This window comes from Canis lupus, chromosome 6 (assembly GCF_048164855.1).
Source record: "Canis lupus baileyi chromosome 6, mCanLup2.hap1, whole genome shotgun sequence".
NCBI lineage: Eukaryota > Metazoa > Chordata > Mammalia > Carnivora > Canidae > Canis > Canis lupus.
Window position 1 is genome coordinate 28,130,260 of NC_132843.1, and position 22,484 is coordinate 28,152,743.

At 34.4% G+C, this 22,484-nt stretch overlaps 1 protein-coding gene and 1 long non-coding RNA gene across 19 annotated transcripts in view; both read left to right on the forward strand.

Moving 5' to 3' along the window:
- The window catches only part of KIAA1328 (KIAA1328 ortholog), a 366,532-nt gene that overhangs the window by 57,107 nt on the left and 286,941 nt on the right, over nucleotides 1–22,484 (forward strand). For all 18 annotated transcript variants that reach the window (XM_072829337.1, XM_072829338.1, XM_072829331.1 and 15 more), the window contains one exon: nucleotides 1,046–1,161. In XM_072829337.1, coding sequence (XP_072685438.1) covers nucleotides 1,046–1,161 — 116 coding nt within the window. The remainder of the gene's footprint in view (nucleotides 1–1,045; nucleotides 1,162–22,484) is intronic.
- On the forward strand, nucleotides 2,509–13,018 carry LOC140635162 (uncharacterized). Its single transcript, XR_012032484.1, has 2 exons — nucleotides 2,509–9,174; nucleotides 10,651–13,018. It is a non-coding gene; the product is annotated as an uncharacterized lncRNA (long non-coding RNA).

The following is a 22,484-nucleotide window of genomic DNA, read 5'->3' on the forward strand; positions in this document are numbered from 1 at the left end:
GCAAATTATTTCAAAGACAAGATGTAATCAACTCAAACATTCAAAAATCTAATTTTCATTGTTACCTCATTGATATCAAGTGTCTCCACCAGAAAGCTAGCAACAAAGAAAAGGCTATTGTAGTTCATATTATTTGGAAATTGTTCTGGTAGAGCAGCGGTCTGGAAGGAAGTAAATTTAGGAGCTCAAAGGAGTCCCTGTGGATTTCCTTTACACATATTGCTGTGTGATCTTGATCTTGTTGGATAAGTGTTGTACTCTCTTTGGAGGAATAAGTCCCAATAACAGAAAAATTCAGGGCAGAGTAACATGAAAATTAGGGTTGTCGTTTTAGGGTAAGTTTTAATATTGTTCCTGTTTAATTTAATTAACCTCTTTCTGATAGGATTGAGTTGGAATACTTTTCAGAGGTAAACATTAAAGATACAGAAGATACAGATTTTTTTGCTGAGTGTGTTTTAACACTTTGTAATTCTTTTTGGACTAAGAATAGTTGTAATAACAAACCTTTTTTTATGTTAATGCCATCTTTTTATTCTAGTCTAGCTATGTATGCTACTGAGGAATGTGAGGTGTCAGTACCAAGAAAAAGACTAAAATAACCAATGTATATTTAATGAAATATTTAAAAGACATATAAATTGTTTATTTCATTGAGAGGATTTAAATAAAAATATGAAAAAGATCCAAGTCAAAATACATTGATTGTGCCTTTTTTGATAAGAAATGAAACTGTGTTTTAAAAGTTGGATATTTTTTCTGTCCTGGATTACCACTGGGAACTTATATTCTTTGTAGGACTTTCCATATTTAAGATACTTCTGATGATTGGGAACACTTTTGATGTAAAAATCATGTTCATATTTTATTACAAAGGTATGCAAGATTGCCTTATGGAAGGTTAATTTTTTAAAAAAGCAAAGCATAGATTATCCCTGAAGAAGTCAGCACAGCTCTGGAAAAAAATCTAGTTTTGGTAAATGACAGCTCTAGGCACATATTTTCTTATTCTCATAGGCATTTTCTTTTCATTTTTGTATTTCAGAGTAAGTGAGGAAAAGGAAGTGACAGAAGAACGATTCCGAGCTGAGCAGGAATCATTTGAGAAGAAGATCAGGCATTTGGAAGAACAGAATGAACTGATCATCAAAGAAAGGGAAGATATCCTTTTTGAAAGTCCTCTTTTTTAATGTGCAGGAAGTTTGGCTCTTTCATGAAGAAAATATACACTCCAGAGAAATAATTGTTCTAATTTATAACAGGGAATAAATCTGCATGGGCTGCCATTTTTAGGCAATCAAAACGACACTTAACAGCATGTGCTGTTGCTTCCTTTGTGCTTGATATGGCCACCCAGCTGTTCTGCTACTGCTATTATACTGCGGAGCACATATTTGTCAACTAAAAAAGACAATAAGAAATTTGGACATTAACATGTAATGTTGGAACTTTACTGAATTCTGTTCCACTGCTCTAATTGAGCCTGAAGCTTCTTTGTATTTGGCATTCTTTCTAGCAAAAGCTTTGACAGCCCTGAGGAATTCTATTCTGAAATCATAAAAATTTTTTAAAAATCCATTGTAATTTGTAGATGTTGTAATTGCTAAGTATTTACACTGCAGCATAATACCACCAAAATTCTCATGGAGGAAAAGACTAGGGATTAAAACTGGAAGTGTGTGTGTGTGTGTGTGTGTGTGTGTGTATAATATAGCATAATTTGTAAACTGGCATTTTAACTTAAGAATTGTACTTTAAAGAATATGTGAGTTAAAATAAGCATATTTCTGAAGTTTCTTTTGACTGGGAGGAATTACTTATCTTGGAGTGTTTTTGCAGTGGTGTTGATAGAAAAGAGAAGTAACTGCCCCTAAAGTTTGGGCGATAGATTGACCAACTAAACTAGTCTATGAATACTTCAAGGAACCAGTGCCTTTATTGGCAATATCGCCATTAACTTGATGGTTAATAATCATTTCAAAAGTTCTGCAAGTGTTAAAAATGATCATATCCAGTGGACGGTAACTATACCTTCATGAATACCAGGGAAATAGAAACATAAAGATAAATTAATTCACTTGGGAAAACATGAAAATGTAACTGTAAAAAATGAGTTCTAAACTTTTTCTTTTTCAAAAAGTGGAAATACACAATTGGGAATTAGTATAATCAGAATTTTTAGATTTGATTTGCTGAGTAGATATTTATAAAGTTTATTTCCCCACAATTCTAAAGGTGTACTTTCTCAATTATTTCTTTTCTGTAACTCTGTAGCATCTGAATAATTATCTTGAGTCTTCTCTTTTCTTTGCCCTCATTGACTTTATTGTATTAGGCTGTCAACTGTCAGGATAGACCCTTTTTTGTGATATTCTTCCTGCTGCTTTTCTCTCTGGATTAAAGTAGTGCTGTTTAGTCATAACTCACAACAGACTGTACTCAGCCACTTCGGGTTCTTCACATCTCACAAGGAATAGTGACTCGGACTTCCAAAAAAGGTAGATTAGGAATATTTTTATTTGTGACGGAAGTTCACTTACAGTGTCTGTTTTTTCCCATGTAACAACTGGAGATAAGTGACCTCTGGCAGTGCTTCAGTGGTTTCAAGTTTTCAGCACTGGAACTCTACAGTCGTCTTAGCTTGTTCTAATGGTTTCAGAATTTCATGTTGCAGAATGGTTGCTCTAATTCCAGATGTCATATTTGCCCTAAGACAGGGAAAAGGGGGAGTTCTGACAGTTGTGGCTCAGTCTCCTTTTTTGAAAAAAACATGAGATCTTAGGGCACTTCCATCCCGCTCCCCAGCCCTCCCCCAGCTGCCAGCAGTCTTTCATGAGATATTTATTGTCCAGAACTTTACTGCATGGCCATGCTAAGTTTCAAGAACGGCTATTTAACCTTGTCCAATTTATAGAGTGAAAGGCAGCAAGGGAGAAAGGGACTGGGAATGAAGTCAGCTCCAACTCTATCTGGTAGCAGAAGTAGGGGAAATAGAAACCTCTTTCTTTATATATAGAGAAGGAGGTGATGATGCCTTGGCCTTCCTGAGACAAAAAAAAATATGTCCAGTGGAATTAGGGCAAAGTGGGGTAATAAGGGGAGAAAGGGAGGGTAGTAGGCAAAAAAAGCCTGGCCACAGTTAAGGCCTGGTAATATGTTTATCTGGTAATATGCTTAACCAAAATGTGTAACTATCTAGAAAAGTTAAATCTGTTTTTTGGGGACTATTCTATTTTAGCACTCTTTGAGTCAAGATTAATGGATTTGGTGCTGAAAATTCAGCATGGCTCTGAATGGTTTCCCTCTGTCAGCCTAAGTCATAAGATATACCAGGTGAATGTGTTTGCACTATTTTTCCTATTTTTCCAATGACTTACCTCAGAGGTCAGTAAACTACTGCCAAATCCAGTACGGTGCCAGCTAAATCTAGCCACACCCATTAATTCATGTGTTATCTGTGGCTGTTTTTGTACTGCAGCTGCTAGCTGAGTAGTTGCAACAAAAACCTCCGGCCTACATAGCCTAAAATATTTACTTCTGGCTCTCTACAGAAAAGTTTACTAAACCCTGATCTGTCTTATAAGCTAAAAAGGAAAGGAAAAGGCAAAGGGATGTAAATAAAGTCAGACTTAGGCATATGTCACAGTTGGAACTATTTTACATACAATATGAAAAGATTTGACTTGAGTATTTGTTATTGTGAATGAAGATTGGTGTAAGTGTGAGACCATTATCAAAAATTGAATTGGTCTAGTTAATATAATTGGTTTAAAAATTTTTTTGAATCACCAAAGGTAGGTGGTATTTATGGAACTATGGAAGAAGGAAGAGAGGAAGTTATGATTTAAAAACAGTGACACCCATGGTTTTTATTTCAAGTAGATTCCTCAGGTGCAAATCTCCTTTACTAGCATAAACCTGTGAAAGGTTAATACAGACGATTTTACAGTACATAAAATCCTATAAAATTTAGAAACCTAAAACAAGGTTATAACTTAAAGCAATATAATTTTAACTACAGATACATTTACCTATCATACATGAATGATTCAGACTCTTTCATATATATGAAATCAGATAATTTTAGGTCATTTTACAGTCTATTTCTGTGTAACTGTACGAATTCTGATTTTTGTAATTTTAAAGATGTGTTATACTAAATTTATGGGGTTTTTTGTTTTAAAAGTTTTAATAACTTGATTTATTGCATTATATGAATACAGACCAGTCCCTTGGTGGAAAAGAGAAAATATATTTTACTTGTTTGCATTTGGACCAGGCTTTTGAAGATTTGTTCTTAACAGTGAATAGAGAATTTATTACTAAAACATAAAAATTCTTGTAATTTTCAGTCTTTGACTAAAGCTTATTTCCTGGGAACTTAACTATGTGAATGAATATGCCATTCACAAAGTCAAGCAGTCTGATGAACCTAGTAGATTTTTGCTTACTTAAATGAGTATGAAAAGAGAGAGAAAACTAGAAAGAAATATGACCCATAGGAATTGATCTGAAGCATGTTAGCAGGTAATAGTTTAAGATACAAAGAATGTGGCCATTAGAAAAGTTGATTAATATTTGAGCTAATTGGGGACGCTTGGGTGGCTCAGCAGTTTAGTGTCTGCCTTGGGCTGGGGGTATGTGGGGATCAAGTCCTGCATTGGACTCCTGCAGGGAGCCTGCCTCTTCCTCTGCCGTGTCTCTGCCTCTCTCTCTGTGTCTCTCATGAATAAATAAATAAAATCTTTAAAAAATTTTTTTGAGCTAATCATATTTTCAGAACATATGTTTCAGATCAGGATGATATCAAAAGCTTAACCAAAGGAAAGTTAAATCTGATGTTTGCTCTTTTAACTGGCAGAGCAAGGGAAGTAAGTGATAAAGAAAGTATAGTGGCTTTAGAGACAAAATCCTGTTTTAGTGCTCGTAAGCTGTCTGACCTTGAAAAGCTAATGAACTTAGTTCTGAGTCTCTGTTTTCTTCTACAACAAATGGATAACTAATAATGCCTTCTCATTTCTTTGCCTTTCTTCACTGGGGCTCTGATGGCTTTCATCAGGTTATACAAATGCCTAGGCTGTTTTGAGGCCTGGTGAGAGAGTGAAAGTGATCTACTCTCTCTGCTTTATCTTCTAAATTCTATGCAAGATGTAACTTCTCTGTACTGCTTGGGTTGGGTCCTCACTGGGAGGAAACCAGGTCTGACTGTCCTCTCCCAAAAACTGGACTGACAGATCTTTTTCTCTTCCTGATCTGTTCCCATTTTTTTCTCTGGAACTCAGTAAATTGAAGAGAACTTTAGAGGTGCTTATAGCTCAGATACTTGAGCCCATTGGATAGGTGGTCATTTTAGAAACTTGGCTCTGGAAAGAAAGAATTTTAAGGAAACTACCCTTAACCTTTTTGAGGAATGTTTATTTAATGAGCCAAAGGTCTCAGGATGTGTGTGCTGAAAGTAGATTAGAGAAAATTCGTAAGAATCTCATCTAATTATGTAAAAAGAAATCACTGATGTTGAATAACAGTAATATTTCAGAGGTGTTCAAAGTTTCCTATTTAACTATATATCCGTGCTACAGAATCAGATTACCGTGATCTGTTGGGCTTTTGCCACGATAGGAAGCGCACTGTAGGAAGCTCTATTGTAGATCTGGGTGCAGTGCTGTTGAGTGGATAGGGAGGGTGGGGAAAGATAATTGAAATAGGTTTCATGAGAAAGGAAATAAGTTTCAAAAGGTTAAGTTTTACCTTCCTAGTTAATTTTTCTGGCCCATCATAAGAGAAGGCAGGAGAGTTTCTAGTTTTAGAAGCAGTTTTGGGAGAATTAAAATTCAGACCTTCTTAAAATGTAGAAGATTAGCAGAAGAGAGGGTGTTTTGGTGTTTGACAGGGTGGTAGACAAATGCAGCAAAGTATGTTGCCAAGCACTTACCAGCTCTGATGACTCTTGGCATTTTTGTTTTCAATAAATATTGGGTTCTTGTTATTTATGTTTATAAATTCTGTGGTGACAGAATATATTCCATATACTTGGATAAATTCGGTTTATTCAATTTAATAAGCCCTAGACAATATAGTTCTACTAATCTAATTATTATCTCGAATGCTGTGGAAATTGTACTTCTTGAGGCCATTTTATTTGCTCTGTGATCCTGTATGACTTTAACAGGTTTTGGACCATTATTATTGTATACTACCCTGGAATGTCTGGGTAAATCTTAAATATTAAGATTTAAAATCTTAATAACAGATTAAATAACTCTTTTTTACTTGTATTTTAGAGAAATAAGCCTGCTTAACGAAAAAACTAATTATTACTGGCGTTGTTGTCTAAACTGCTCTTAAGGATTATTTTGTTCTCTTAAAAATACTTGGATATTAATACTAACTACAGGGAGGAATTGAGGAGAAATGTTGGCAGAAAATTTAAAAAGTATAAAATTTTACTCATATACTTAATTTAATTCCAGGAGGCCTTTATGGGATAAGTTACTCTGTGGTAGGGTATTGCATTTATACTTTACCTGTCTGGAACTAATCCAAGAATAAAAATAAAAAGAAGCATTCCTCACTTGCTCTCGTCCCCTAGGTATGCACATTTGTTGTATGAGAATTCCTGAAGCTGTCATGTGGATAATAATAAACTCATTATCCGCTGTCTAGTTTATAAATCTAGTGCAGATTAGAAACAGAAAACTGGAAGTAAGGTTCGGAGCTACAGTGAGAATATTTAAGCTGACAGGGGACTTAACAGGAAAATTATTAAAAATCATGTAGGAACTCATAATGTAAGCAGTCTAGAACTCTGCCCACCTAGATGTATCTCAAGACCTTCATATAATAAATGTAGTGCAGTAGTTAATATTCATAGTCATAATTCTGAGGCATTGAAATAAAGTTAAATTGTTTTTATTCCCTATTACTTTTTAGTACTTCTAGTACTTCTTTTAGTAAGATGTCTTATATTTAGTAAGACATCTTACGTTTCTATTTACAGAGCACTTCCACGTGTATTTTTTTTACTTTATTCTTTTAAGATTTTGTTTATTTGAGAGTGTGTGTACAAGCATGGAGGGGGGTGGAGGTGAGGGACAGGGAGACTCTGTGTTCAGTGCAGAGCTTGAGGTGGGCTTGATCTCACATCACCCTGAGATCATGACCAGCGCCAAAATCAAGAGTTGGATGGCCAGCCTAGTGAGCCAGCCAGGCGCCCCACACATGTACTTTTTAATTTTCACAATAACACAGTTAAGTGATGCAGATACTCTTATTCCCATTTTACAGGTAAAGACACCAGTCTGGAGAGGTGACTGGAACAGCCCACTGGAATTAAGAGTGAAAATTTTTGACACCAAGTGGCTTTCCATTATACCAAATTATTTTTGCAGCAGTAAATTATAACAGATATTAATTGCTTTTCTAGTGTGCTTTATAGTTAACAATTTATGAAAGTTGGGAATATATTTTATGTTGCTTTTTTATTCAAAATTGGTTAAAAAATTTTTGGTACTCATCCTCAGTTATCCAGAAACCCTGACTTGTAGAATGTTCCTGAGATTTTCTTGTGTTTTGGCTTTTTCATTCAGTCGCCATGCCTTTATCATTTCCCTCCGAAATTCTGAGCGCATTTTTTGCTGTTTTCTTGGACACTTTTCTGTATTCCTGTGTTACTCTGTATTATCTTTTTGTCACTGTCTCCTTCTATACTGTCTTTTGACCTGCTTCATTCCATCACTGCTCTCACGTTAATCTTTCTTAAGGACTATTTTTATTTTGCCACTTGGCTTTTTAATCCCTTTCCATGCCTTTTTATGGCCCAAAGTTTCAAATGCATATTCTTAATTTTGACATTTAAATGCTTAGTTACTGATACCACATAGCATATATGACCTTCATTTTTATGCCTCCCTATTTGGTCCCTACTTATAAAGTAGGAAAAATTCATTGGTTTTTCCTGCTTATTACAGTTTATTTCTATGTCTTTGTCATTGCTCCTTTTACTAATTTTCTAATTTTCTTCTTTAGTACATATTCTCTGATAATTTTTTTATACTACTTGGCTTTTAGAATTCTTTAAGAATTCATACCTATACTAACTACCCTAACTTGTGTATCTTAATGGTTCTTTGAGCAACTGTGGTATTCTTGCAACTGTACTGAATTTTTAATAAGAAAGCTTATAGCAGAGTCTTGGATCAGCTACTTTATGCCTTTGTGATTTTATACAAGTCTTTGAATGCAGGAGCATTTCAATGGCATTTTAGGGTAATAAACCAGTTTGCAATGGCTTTAAGTCTAAGACCCAAGTCCGAGTAGGGGTGGGAAAGTAAAAGCTGTGAAGTTAAAGAGATGTTGTCTAGCCAAAGGGATACCTATATTTGAAAGAATGTTTTTTAGTTTGTTTTAAGGCTGGAAGAGAATTTTGAGTGTACTTACATGTCAAAACAAATGTGCCAGCCAATGATTAAAATTTGTTTTCTATTTTTTAGTACCTTTTCTGATTTTTAGTTCTTCTGTAATAATGAAACAAATCTTAAATTCTTTTTTTTTTAATTTTTATTTATTTATGATAGTCACACAGAGAGAGAGAGAGAGAGAGAGAGATAGGCAGAGACACAGGCAGAGGGAGAAGCAGGCTCCATGCACCGGGAGCCCGACGTGGGATTTGATCCCGGGTCTCCAGGATCGCGCCCTGGGCCAAAGGCAGGCGCCAAACCACTGCGCCACCCAGGGATCCCCAAATCTTAAATTCTGATAAATTTATCCAACTGCTAAATTTACATGCTTTGGAGTATTGAAATATGAGATTGTGCTTTTCAATCTCTTTGCCCTCTGTCTGGGTTTAGCAAGGTTCATTTTTCTATTATTTGCTGTGGACTGAATTGTACCCCTCCAACATTCATGTGTTTAAAGTCCCCTCAATGTGACTGTGTCTAGAGAGAGGTTTTTAGTAGGTAATTAAGGTTAAATGAAGTCATAAGGGTCAGGCCCTAATCCAGTAGAACTGTGCCCCTGTAAGTAGAGGAGGAAAGATCTCTCTCTCTCTCTCTTTCTCCTCCCCATCCCTACCAGCTCTGCACCTTGTGAGGATATGAAGCAAGGTGGCCAGAAAGAGAGCTCTCCCTGGAAACCCAACCCTGCAGGACCCTGTTGGACTTGCTGGACTCCAGAACTGTGAGCATATAAAGTTCTGTTGTTTAAGCCACTTTGTCTTTGGTACTTTGTCATGGCAGCCCAAGCAGAATTAGATAGTATTTAACATGTACTTAGTTCTTTAGTATTTTTATTCTGTATTCTAAGTTTAAGGTGAAAAGGCTTTGCAGTGTAACTGTACTAGGGTAGTGTTTCTAAACATTATTGTGTTTTCAGGTATTCTAATTTTCTTTTGTTTTTAATTCTGGTTGAGTGTTAATGTGTTTTGACAATTATTTTTAAAATATTATTTTGTATTTTTTTATGAGATTTGCTTTTAGGGATTTCTCCACCTCCTTATTGTCTGTGATCCTTTTAATAGCTGTGGTGTGTACTCATTTTATAATAAAATGAACAGCTTTACTTCCTAAGTTTGATTTTGATAGTGTTTTTATTTCTTTGGCTTGTTGAAGGCTCCAGATGTGGAACCTTAGCACCCACAGAGAGCAACTTCTTTGTTGCTTTATAGTGAGTAACACTGGGATTCAAATAGATGTGTGCTGAGACTTCTAAAATGGCCCTCTTGAGGCTAAGGGATTCATTTGTTTTTGATGCCCACAGGTAAATAAGCTTAGCAGACTGAAATGCAAAAAAAAAAAAAAAAAAATTGATTTTGTACATCTCTTTAATTAAAAAAGTTTTTCGAGTGATAGTTCTGCACTGGATAAACAGTACTAAATCTGTTTAAATCATTTAAAATTACTTTGGAAAGTTTCAGTAGTTCTTGCATGAAGAAATAGACTTTCAATAAGTCAATTTTGTGATAATTATTATTTAGGAGAGTTCATTATTTTGTTTAGTATTTTATATTAATGGTCTTTAAATGGCTATTTTGACATAATCTCTTAAGCTAAATCCACTTGCTGTACTAGTTTATAATCGCCTTAGATTTGAAGAATGTAATTAATGACTTTATTATTAGGCAGTAGCAAATTTGTCTTAGTTGTTCTTAACTTTAGCATGGCCTTTAATTGTGAATATTTAAATGATTCAGATGGTAATTTCCTCACTTCAGTTAGAGACATATAATATTTCCTTTTTTATTTTCATAGTTACACCTAAGATTCTGCATTTCCAAGTACTAGATTTTTGGTAGTACAACTAATTACTGTGTAATCATGTAATGATCAGAAGTTAACTGAGAAAAAAAAAAAAGTTAACTGAGTATCTGAAATAGATCTCCCTAAAGATAGATGCCAGGTTTGATGCCTTATCTTTTGTTAATACAGAAATCCCAATTTATTGAGCTGTTTTCTTAAATCCTCAGGCTTATGAAGAGCAGAACCAAATGGAGAACTAGTCCTTTGTGTCCGTATAATCTTAAGCAGTCCTTGAATTTCTAAATAAATCTAACCAAGAAAATCCAAATATCTAAAGATAATTTTTGTTGTGTTCCTGTTGGTCAGTTTTTCAAATAATTGTTATGATGTGTTTATTTTTGGCCATTCCACACAAAAGCTGATAAACACAGGAAAAGTGGCAAGAGGCAAAAGAGAAAAAACAGGAGATGAAACCAACAGAAAAGAAGGTTAGAAATAGTAATTGCCCTAGTGAGAAATTTGTACTAGAGAAAGTTTGATGGTAGAGAAGAGAGCCTGTATGCTGTAGTGAAGCATAGCTACTAGTCTAATGGTAGGGGAAAGTTGCCAAACGCTTCTGTCTCACAATAAACCCCCAAGACATCAGTGTTAAAAGCACAGGAACTAGTTAAGCAGTCTAGAGCCAAAGGAAATGAGAGGAAGTTTTAGTCAATGTTAAGTGTAATCATTGAGTAGTATCACAGTATTTATAAGTATATTCTTTGTATAGTATCTTATAGTAATTTGAGACAGCAGAGAAGTGCTTTATGCTGCTGAGGCAGCTTCTTTATCCTTAAAAATTTATATGAAAACTCCTTTTTGTAAACTTACAGTTAATCAGAGACTGGAAGTCTCAAGACTTATCTCAATGTGTATATCAAGAACACTTTAGCACTAGAATCATAAAATTTAAAATCCTGACTTAATTTTGCCTTTAACTAGGTATACGACCTTGGATAAACCCCTGCAGGTCTTAATTTCAACATGTTAATAGTATCTGAACTGTTTACCACATAAGATGATCAGATGAGCTAAAATATGCAAGGTTTTTAAAAACTGTACATGTTCTATAAAAATTTAAGGTCTACAAAAATATTTCCTTGCCCTGAAAAAGTTTACAACATACCAAAGCCATAGTTGATAAATCTTGCAAATATTATCTTTTATTTCAGATGCTGTCCATTTGAAGATTTTTTTTTCCTTTTAGAGTTCTCATTTAGACTTCTCTTGCCCAGAGAGTAACTAGATTTCTAGTTTTTGAAAAGTCTGTATTTTTTTTTTTTTGAAGCAAAATGCTTCTGGCTATATGAGGGAACATCCTTTAAAAATTTTAAAGCATTTTTTTAAGAAAGCTTATTGCCAAGAGAAATCAGTTAGGAATTGCTAAGAATCTTAGCAAGGCGTAGAATAGATCTCAAGGAAAATAATGTAGGAACAAAGCTGAAAAGGCTGAGTGGATAGAGCATACTCATGGGTATTTTATGAATCTGTGTCAGGATTAAACTTTTTTTTGTATATAACAAGAAGTGCCAGAGTAACCATAATCAAAACAAGATACATATTTATTTGTTTTCCATGTAAAAGAGCATCTGAATTTTGACAATTTTAGGCAAGTACACTGACTCCATAAATTTTAGGGAGCCATGCTTTTTAACTTGGCATTCCAAGCTTCAGTATTCATGTGCACATTCTAGTCAGCAGAGGGGAGTCTGCCAATTTTGAAAAGTTTGTTTAATTTAGTTTTAATTTCAATTTATAATTGTTGGATTTAGAAATATAATTGATTTTTGTATATTGATTTTATTTTTTTGACCTTGCTAAATTATCATTGTTAATTTTAATAGTTGTTTTACTGAGTTCTTAGGATTTTATTGTTACAGAATTACAGCATCTGCAAATAAAAACAATTTTAGTTCTTTCTAGTCATTATGCCTTATATTTCTTTTTCTTGCTTTATTGTAGTACCTCCAGTTAGGTACTGAATAGAAATGATGACTGAGAACATCCTTGCCTTGTTTTATATCTTAGTGGGAAATATGTATTTCATCCTTAAGATTGATATTAGATATCGGGTTTTTTTAAAGATTATATTTATTCATGAAAGAAACAGAGAGAGGCAGAGACATAGGCAGAGGAAGAAAAGAAACAGGCTTCCTGCAGAGAGCCTGATGTGGGGACTCCATCTCGGGACCCTGGAACCCTGACCTGAGCCAAAGGCAGATGCTTAACCACTGAGCCATGCAAGTGGCCCAACTATAGGTTTTAAATAGGTACCTTTTATCACACTGAGGAATTTTTGTTTTCTTCCTAGTTTGCTAAGAGGTTGTTTTTTTCTTTTTTTTAGTTGTGAATGGGTGTTGATTATTCATAGCACTTGACAGTCTATTATATATTTATTTATTGTCTGTTTCCCTCCTGGGACATCATTTCTCTCTTGTACAGTATAATTCACTGAGAATCTAGTACAGTACCTGATACTCAGTATAAACTCAAAACTTAATTGTTACATGAATGAATTGTAATGCCTGAGTCACTTTGTCAGACTCTTGGGAGAAACTTAGACTTTATCACTGAAGCTGCACAATTATAGCACTCTACCACCACCTGGTGATACTATATCTAAATTGTAGTGAAAGCTTCTTGAGAGATGAATAAACAAATAAGACCTAAAACTGCAAATGTTTGGACTGATGTGACTTTCAGACTTTTTTTTTTATTTTTTTTTATTTATTTATGATAATCACAGAGAGAGAGAGAGAGAGAAAGAGAGAGAGAGAGGCAGAGACATAGGCAGAGGGAGAAGCAGGCTCCATGCACCGGGAGCCCGACGTGGTATTCGATCCCGGGTCTCCAGGATTGCACCCTGGGCCAAAGGCAGGCGCCAAACCGCTGCACCACCCAGGGATCCCACTTTCAGACTTTTGAAATAAACATATAATCATATATAACAAGTCTGTGTCTGAGGTTTAGTAAATGTTTTCACATTTAGTAGGTACTGAGGTGTTTTGTGTTTTTCTGAATGCTAGAAAACAGTGAAGGAGCACTTTAATTACATATGTTAAACAGTAAATTGTGAAAGGTGACATGAATGAGAGCAAAGGCATTTCTATATTTGCATTCCTGCCCTGTCAGCATTTCCTTGCTATTAGGTGCTAGCTAAACTTGAATTTTAAACTACAAGTCTTTTCTAGCTTCTTAATTTCTTGTACTAAATATTTAATGTATCACAAGAAAGTCCATCTTGTGGCCAAAAAGGAAATTTTAGGTCTGTTCTTAAAAATCCAGTACCTTAGTTCCACAGAATTCATTGAGACATACAAATGTAGAACTGAATATAGGACTTATTTGTTAGATCAGGGAATAACTTGGAATTAAACCATCTATCCTCTTTACTGGTATGACTGTCTCTGTATATTTTCATTTCTTAGCCTCCCTTTAAAAAAAAAAAAAAAAAAGGGACCAGGTGCCAAAATTCAAGTAGTAAACATTTCTCACTGATGTTAAATGGTCAATCTTGTAAAATATTGATATTTTTACATAAAGGTTAGCCCTTTTTATGATCAAAATACCCTAGGGTGATGATGCTGGGAATACTGTTTCAGTAATAAAGATTATAATGTGGATAAGTTCCCTACAAGGCCCCATGATGGTAATACCCCTAGATTTTGTCTTTAAAGAAAACTGCTGAGAGGCAATAATTTTTTTTGTATGTGTCCCATTTTCATTAATGCATGGTAATTGATGGAGTTGCAGTGACTTGTAGCAGTAATGAGTTCTAAACATAATAATGCACTCTTTTCTAATAAGTGAGCACTGCTGGGGTTTAAAAGCATACTAAATCAGTTGCTTTAGTATGAATTTATTAGTTTTTTTCAGCATTAGCTTTAATAGTAGTTATTTACATAAGCGTACATCCCATTAACCGCCATCAGGGCTGGAAAACATGCTGAACTGTTCATATTTTCATATAATTATTGAACATAATGGTTTCATTTGCATTTCTAAACAGTGATGTTTCTGTCAGCCTTGGAAATAGTGTCTTTACGCAGTCCCTATTTCACATCCACTTATTTGACATCGTTAAATTTTATGCTAATGTGCTTCCCTAGAATATCATCAGTAGGACAGATGCTTGTGCTTTAATATACAAATCAGGGATGCTTTTCCATCCCCCAAATGGTGAAGGAAATTTAAAAAAATCTGCACTTTTAGATATAGAGTCTGTCTCCATATAAATAGGTTTATGAAATAAAACTTTCAGGATTAAATGTTATAATCTGGTTTTCTCTTCAAAATGCTTCGTTCATTACGAATAGCTATCTACCTGAGTAGGGTTAGTTTTGTTGTCTTGACTGAAGAGATGAGTTTTAGTAAAGATCTTGTTGCTTATGAATATTTAGAATTCTGCTTCTGCAAGGTTGATCTTGAGATGCACGTTTTTCAGTGCCTTTGAATATATCAGACCACAGTGTTAGTTTTGAAAGTATTCTCTATAATTCTGTTGCTTTTTGTTTCTCAACCTGGATTGTAATACCTCATGGGGGAAACTGTTATGTTAATGCTCTTGGGCATCTAAGCTTTTTGTATGCAACTAGGAAGTGTTCAATGTGAAAAAACTGAGTCACTTGGTGGGGGAAGGGTGCAGGAGGGGAGGCCAAGTGCATGTCAGTAAGGTAATAGAACTAATACAGAAAGACAGGTTTTATGAAAAAACTCCTTGCCTTTGGACTATGTATACTATCAGCTTTTGTTTCTGCATCATTTGTGGATGCTTTGTGAATGTTGTCAATTAGATGGCTGGAAAATTTTAAATAAAAGCAATAAACCAAAGAATTGTTTTGAGAGTTGATTCAGGTCTTTTTGGTACCCACCAAGAAGGTACTGCTACTTTTGGGTCTTTTGAAGCCCCTTCTTTTCTTGTGTTCCAACAACTCACGGCAGCATTTTGCTGTTGACTCTTGGTGGACCTGCTATGCCACAGCTGACTTTGCAAAGTTCAAAACGCAAGGTTGGCAATCTGGCAAGATAGGGTAAACAAGCAGTTTTAAGAGGATTCTTGCCCCAGATTACTTGCTAAAAATATGTTAGAACTCATATGGCATAAAACTGGTACAGCATAAAAGGATTATTTGCATAGAAATGTTTGGCTTAACAGGTCAAGAGGTAACTGAAATTTTGGCAAAGACTTCTGTTCTTTGAGGAATTGTCAGGGAGGAAATATGGGAAGGATTGTGAATAAACTACGTTAGAGGTGGAGTTTCATAATTGTTTTACTCTAACTTTTTCATAAATTTCTATATTATCTCTTACATAGTCTGTGATTATTACTTTTCAGTGATGGGGTCTTCTCAGCTATTGTACTGAATACATTAGTCATGGGGCATCTGGGTGGCTCAGGGTTTGAGCATCTGCCTTCGGCTCAGGTCTTGACCCTGGAGTCCTGGGATGGAGTCCTGCATCAGGCTCCCCATAGGGAGCCTGCTTCTCCCTCTGCCTATGTCTCTGCCTTTCTCTCTGTATCTCTCATGAGTAAATAAATAAGATCTTTTGTAAAAAAAAAAAAAAACATTAGTCATAGGACTCTTGGGTGGCATAGTCAATTAAGCATCTGACTCTTGATTTTGGCTGAGATCATGATCTTGGGGTGGTGAGACTGAGTCTCAAAGTGGACCCTGCACTCAGCACAGAATCTGCTTAAGTTTCTCTCTCTCCCTCTCCCTCTGCCCTTCCCCACCCTCTCAAATGAATAAATAAATCTTTAAAAAGAAAACATTGATCATACCCTTCTATCCAGGGCAAACATAGCGTTCATTGTTGCTAGACAGACATATGTGAAAATTTTTATTAAAATTCTGAAAATCTAGCCTCACCTATCAGCAAGACGATATTTTCAGCTATTTATAAAAATTATTTGTGATTGCATTCTTCAGCAACAAATTTTTTTTGATTGAGTGCTGTTTGCCACAAAACTAGAGATACATTCCTTGTTGCCAAAACATACCATTTATTTTCTTCTCCTTGTCCACATTTGTTCCTTTTCTGGAAAGTTTAATGTTGAAATGAAAATTTCATCTGCCTCTTCCATATGCCATGGCTGTGCCATGATATTTAATTTGACAACTAGTAGAACTTAATACTTTAAAGGCAGCAAAAGAGGCAGGTGTTAAGGGCCATGTGACTGGTTTCTAAGCCCTGACTTAGAGGATAAAATAAATCTAAATTTTGTTTTAAGGACGGGTTTTTTGTAGGTTTCTTGTAAAATTAAAAATTCAAGAAAAAAAAATCAAATATCTTCCATAAAGTGCCAAGTGGTTGAGAGGACATTATGTGTTTGTTTATACTTATTTTATCTTTTGTGGCTAGGGGAACACAATTACCACCTCCCTTTTAGAGATGATGAAAGTACTTAGAAATAAACCTCAAGCACTGGGAGATGCCTGAGCACCACCTGTTCTGCTAAGCTGCAGGGACTCTGGCATTCACTATGTTACACCTGTTCAAGGAGACTTTAATTTAGGGTATTTGATTTTTCACTGCATAGATTTTTCCTTATTTTTTCGTCATTAGCTAGGACAGTACTTCAAATTTTCTAACCTCTGGAAATACTTACAAATATATATCTATTAATCTTTCCTCAACTCTATGACTAATGCTAGTATTTGAGGAAATGGGAAGAATCAGGGGAATACTTGATAACTAATATTCAGTTACAATTTTTAAGCTACTTTTCCCTGGTTTTAAGAACAATACATGCACATTATAGAATATTTTGGAATAATACAGTATATTGCTTCCTTCTTGAAATCATCAGTGTATGTCTGATTCCTCTTTCCCCAGTTCATCATCATCACTCATGTAGCTACATGGATAAAAGTAGGTCTAACTTGACATCATAGTGAAGATTAGAATTTTCAGCTCTCTTGCCTTTAATTTTGTATCAATTAATTGTACTTTATTTCAGTTAAAATATTAAACATCCATTTAAAACACAACAGAAAAATGAGCCAAAATATGTTTAATGCATCTATTTACAGTAATACTTGCCAGCTTGGTTATCCTAGTGGTATTTGCGACAGTTCTCTGCTTCAGTTTTGTGGTTAGGCTTAGGTCTTTCCAGTGAGGTAGAGTAGGAAGGACTCAAAAGAAATAGAAATCTGAAATTGATATGATTTTAGGTGAAATATTGGGAAAAGAAAGTTTCCATGGAGCCCGTTTAGTGCCTCCAACACCTATGCTTTGCTAAGCTGGGTAGTTAGATAGCTCTGGGATATGTGTAAATAACTGACCTCTCGAAATCTCAAGTTCCATCTCTGAAAAATTATAATAATTATAGTATTTACTTCATAGAACAGTTTTAAAGATACAATGAAATAATACATACTGTATGCTTTACACCATGGCTAACCACATTAGATTCACTCAAAAAATGTTACGTTTTTATCTGTCATTGATTTTCTAGAAGTAGGCAAAACTAATGTGACCCCAGCTTCCTCTTTTCGCTTCCTCCCATCTTCTAGTCTCTTGCCACTTCAAGGGCAACACACGAGAACTTGTTAGAAATGCAGAATCTTCGGCCTCGTGCCAGGCTTTATTCTTTCAGAATCTGTACTTTAACAAGAGCTCTGTATATTATAGCACTGTTTGTACTATTGCTTACAACAGGGAGTGTTTGTGTAAGAGAAATGGGCATTGGAGATTTTACTCTCTTGTCTAAGTTCTCACATCCAAAAATATAACTTCAGATAGGATGATATGTGTATATGAAAAGAGTGTATTCTGTAAACAGGTCTTCTGCTGATTATAAGGTGATTTTCTTACATGTGTCAGATGTGTGATGCAAACTTTGTATGCATGTTGATTTTTCATCTACTTGTTCTCTCAGTTATTGAGAAAAGGAGATTGTGGATCTTTCTATCTCTCCTTACAATTCTATTAGTTTTTGCTTCCTGTATTTGGAAGATCTGTTTTTAAGTACATAAAGGAGATTGAGATTGAGATTGAGATTGCTCTCTCTGATGACTTGACTCCTTTATCATTATGAAATGACCTTTTTTATCCTCAGTAGTATTCTTTGTTCTAAACTCTACTTTGCCTAATGTTTATTGAGCAACTCTAGTTTGTTTTAATTAGTGTGAGCATGGTATATCTTTCTATGTCTTTTAACTTTTAACCTAATTGTTTCTTTATATTTAAAGTACATTTCTTATAACCAGAATGATATGAGTCCTGCTTTTTTATCCAATTCAAAATCCATATCTTTGCATTGGGATATTTATATTTATTATAAATAATATAATATATATAATATTATTTATATATATTATATATAATATATAATTTATAATATAATATATATTATATTATATGTAATATATATTATATATAATATATTATATATAATAATATAATATATATTATATATAATATATATTATATATTATATATAATAATAATATAATATAAATTTATATTTATTAAAGATGTTATTTATTTGAGAGAGAGAGAGAGAGCACATGAGTGAAGTAGAGGGAGAGGGGCAGAGGGAGAGGGAAAAGCAGACTCTGCTGAGCAGGGGGCCCCATGTGAGACTCAATCCCAGGACCCCGGGATCATGACCAGAGCCAAAGGCAGACCTTAACCAACTGAACCCCCAAGAACCCTTCATTGGGGGTATTCAGACAGTTTACATTTAGTGTGATTCTTGATACAGTTGAGTTTATCATTTTGCAGTTTGTCCAATTTGATCTTTGCTCCTCTTTTCCTTTTTTCTGCCTTCTTTTTCTTTCTTTTTATTGAATCTTTAAAAATTTTTACTTTATCTCTCTTGTTGGATTATTAGCTATCTCTTTGTTCTTTTTGATATTAATTGGTTGCTGCAAGGTATGTGTATTCATCTTTTTTTAAAAAAAGATTTTATTTATTTATTCATAAGAGGACACAGAGAGAGGCAGAAACACAGAGAACAGGAACCATGCAGGGAGCCTGACATGGGACTCTATCCCAGGACTCCAGTATCACGCTCTGGGCCAAACTCAGACACTCAACTGCTGAGCCACCCAGGTGTCCCAATATATTCATCTTTAATAACAGTCAATCTTCCAGTGATATTTATACCACTTCAGCTATCTTACCATAGTATAGTATCATTTCTTCCTGACAAACATTTGTGCAGTTGTCTAGATACATCTTAAGTTTTTACCCACACCTTACTATTTTTGTCAGATAGACAATTATATCTAAGGAGATTTAAATAACAAGAAAAATATCTTATATATTTTCCAGGTAGTTACCACTTTCAGTGTTCTCCATAAAGTCTGCATTTCTTTTACCACTTTCTTCTGCCTATCAGACTTCCAGTAATAGTTGTTGTTATTAATTCCTTGTTTTTGAATTTATAAAAAAGTCCATATTTTACCTTCCTTTTTTTCAGTTTTTTTTTTTTTTTCCCTTCAGTAATTTACAAATGTTAGTGTCATCACCCTGTCATTTCTGCCAGTGAGCACTGGTTGTTGCCCTTGGTCCTACCACCTTACTTTTCACCTCCAGGCACAGCTCATTCACTGTATTTCATATCTGCAAACCAATGGATAACGTCTCATCATTGCTGATAAGTACTCATCTGTGTTTTTGCAGGGCTGTATATGCTCCATTACTTTTTATCAGTTAATAGTACTCTATTGTGAGGATGTACCACAGTTTGTTCATCTACTCATTTATTAAAGGATATCTTGGTTGCAATTATGTAAAAAGCTAATATAGACATTCACATGCAAGTTCTTGCGTGGACATGAGTTTCAAATTAATTAAGTAAATACTCAGGACAGTGGTTGCAGGGTTGTATGATAAAACTGTGTTTAGATTTGTAAGGAACTGCCAAATCCTCTTCCAGATTGGCTGCTGATTTTATATTCCTACCAGCAGTGAATGAGAGTCCCTCTTGCTGTGCATTCTCACTATCAGTGATTATTTTCAATTTTTTGAATTTTAGCCATTCTAATATATATGTAGTGATAGCTTATTGTGGTTTTTAATTTGCCTTTCATTACATTTGATTTTGGTCATGTTTTCTTAGGCTAACTGGCCACCTGTCATATTGTTTGGTGAAACATCTGTTCATATCTTTTGCCAATTTTTTTTAAAGATTTTATTTATTTATTCATGAAAGACACACAGAGAGAGAGAGGCAAAGAGATAGGCAGAGGGAAAAGCAGGCTCCATGCAGGTAGCCCAATGTGGGACTCGATCCTGGGACTCCAGGATCACGCCCTGGGCCGAAGGCAGGCGCCAAACCACTGAGCCACCCAGGGATCCCATTTTTGCCTATTTTTAAATTGGATTATCTATTTTCTTATTGTTGAGTTTTAAAAATTTTATATATATTCTGCATACCAGTCCTTTACCAGATACGTGATTTGCAAATATTTTCTTCCAGGCTAGTCTGTGACTCTCTTTTCATTCCCTTACAAGTAGTGTCTTAAAAGAGCAAATGCTTTTTAATTATGATAAAATCCATTGTTACCAATTTCTTTTCTTTCTTGGTTCATGCTGTTGAATCATCTAGAAATTCACCATGGAGTCCATGGTTATATTTTCTCTTATGTTTTATTTGAAAAGTTTTGTCACTGTGTTTTTGTTAGGTTTGTAATACCTTTTGAATTAACTTTTTAAGATTTAAAATCTATCTTGGTTCAGTTTTGATTTATCTAGAAATTCATCATCAATGCTATGGTTATGCATATTTTCTCTTATGTTTATTTGGTAAGTTTTGTCACTATGTTTTACAGTTAGGTTTTTAATCCCTTTTGAATTAACCTTTTAAGGTTTAATGTCTTAGTTCAGTTTTGGTTTTGTCTGTAACCTTTTTTTTTTGCACATCAATGTTCACTTGTTTTAGTACCATTTGTTGAGGAAGTTGTCTTTTTACTAGTGAGTTATCTTTGACTTCTTGTTAAAAATTAGTTGACTATATTTGTATCAGTCTGTTTCTAGGCTCTCTTTCTCCTCTGTTAATTTATGGGTCTGTTCTTTCATCAATTCACCCTGTTTTGATGACTACAGCTTTATAGTAAGCATTAAAATCCTATAATATGAGTCCTCCAACTTTGTTCTTTTTCAGAATTATTTTGACTGTTCTAGTTCCTTTTTCCTTATCAGTTTGGGATCACCTTATTGATACCTACAAAGAAGCTTACTGGGATTTTGATGGGGTTGTGTTAAATGTATATATCAGACTGGAAAGAATATGCATCTTAATATTGAATCTTCCAATTTATGAACACTGTACATCTTTCAATTCATTTAGATCCTTTTATTTATGAGTGTTTTGTAGTTTTCGCCTATAGATCTTGCACATGTTTTGTTAGATTTGTATAGATTTTGTTAGATTTTAGGTAATGTTTTTGGTACTAATTTGTATTAACTTTTAAAATATTTTCAGATTTTAAATTTTCATTGCTGGTATAAAGGGATGCATTTGACTTCAGTATGTTGATCTTGTATCTTATGATTACTAAACTTACTAGTCTTATGAGGGTTTTTTGTAGATTCTTTGGAATTTTTTGCATAGACTATCGTGTTGTGTAAAAAGAAGGATAGGTTTATTTCTTCCTTTCCACTGTTTTTTTTTTTTTAAATTTCTCCTGTTTTATTGCATTAACTAATTCTAATTAATGCGTTAATACCTGATATGATGTTAATAAAAGTGGTACTCGAGGACATAATTGCCTGTTCCAGATCTTAGTAGGAAAACATTTTTTCTTTTTAATTGAAGTGTGGTTGACAGATAATGTTACATTAGTTTTGGATGTACAACATAATGATTTAACAAATCTATGTATTATGCTATGCTCACCATAAGTGTAGCTAACCTCTCTCAGCATACTATTACAATACCATTAACAAAATTCCTTATGCTATATACCTTTTATCCCATGACTTCTTCATCCCATAATGGGAAGCCTTTATCCTCCGTTCCTCCTCACCCTTTTTGCCCCTCTCCCTCTGTTTCTCTCCACTCTGGCAACCATCAGTTTTTTGTATTTATGAATCTGTTTCTGCTTTTTGTTTGGTTGGTTTGTTTTGTTTTTTAGATTCCATGTGTAAGTGAAATCATATGGTATTTTTCTTTGTCTGTCTGACTTATTTCACTTAGCATAACACCTTCTAGGATTATCCATTTTGTTGCAAATGGCAAGATCTCATCCTTTTTTATGG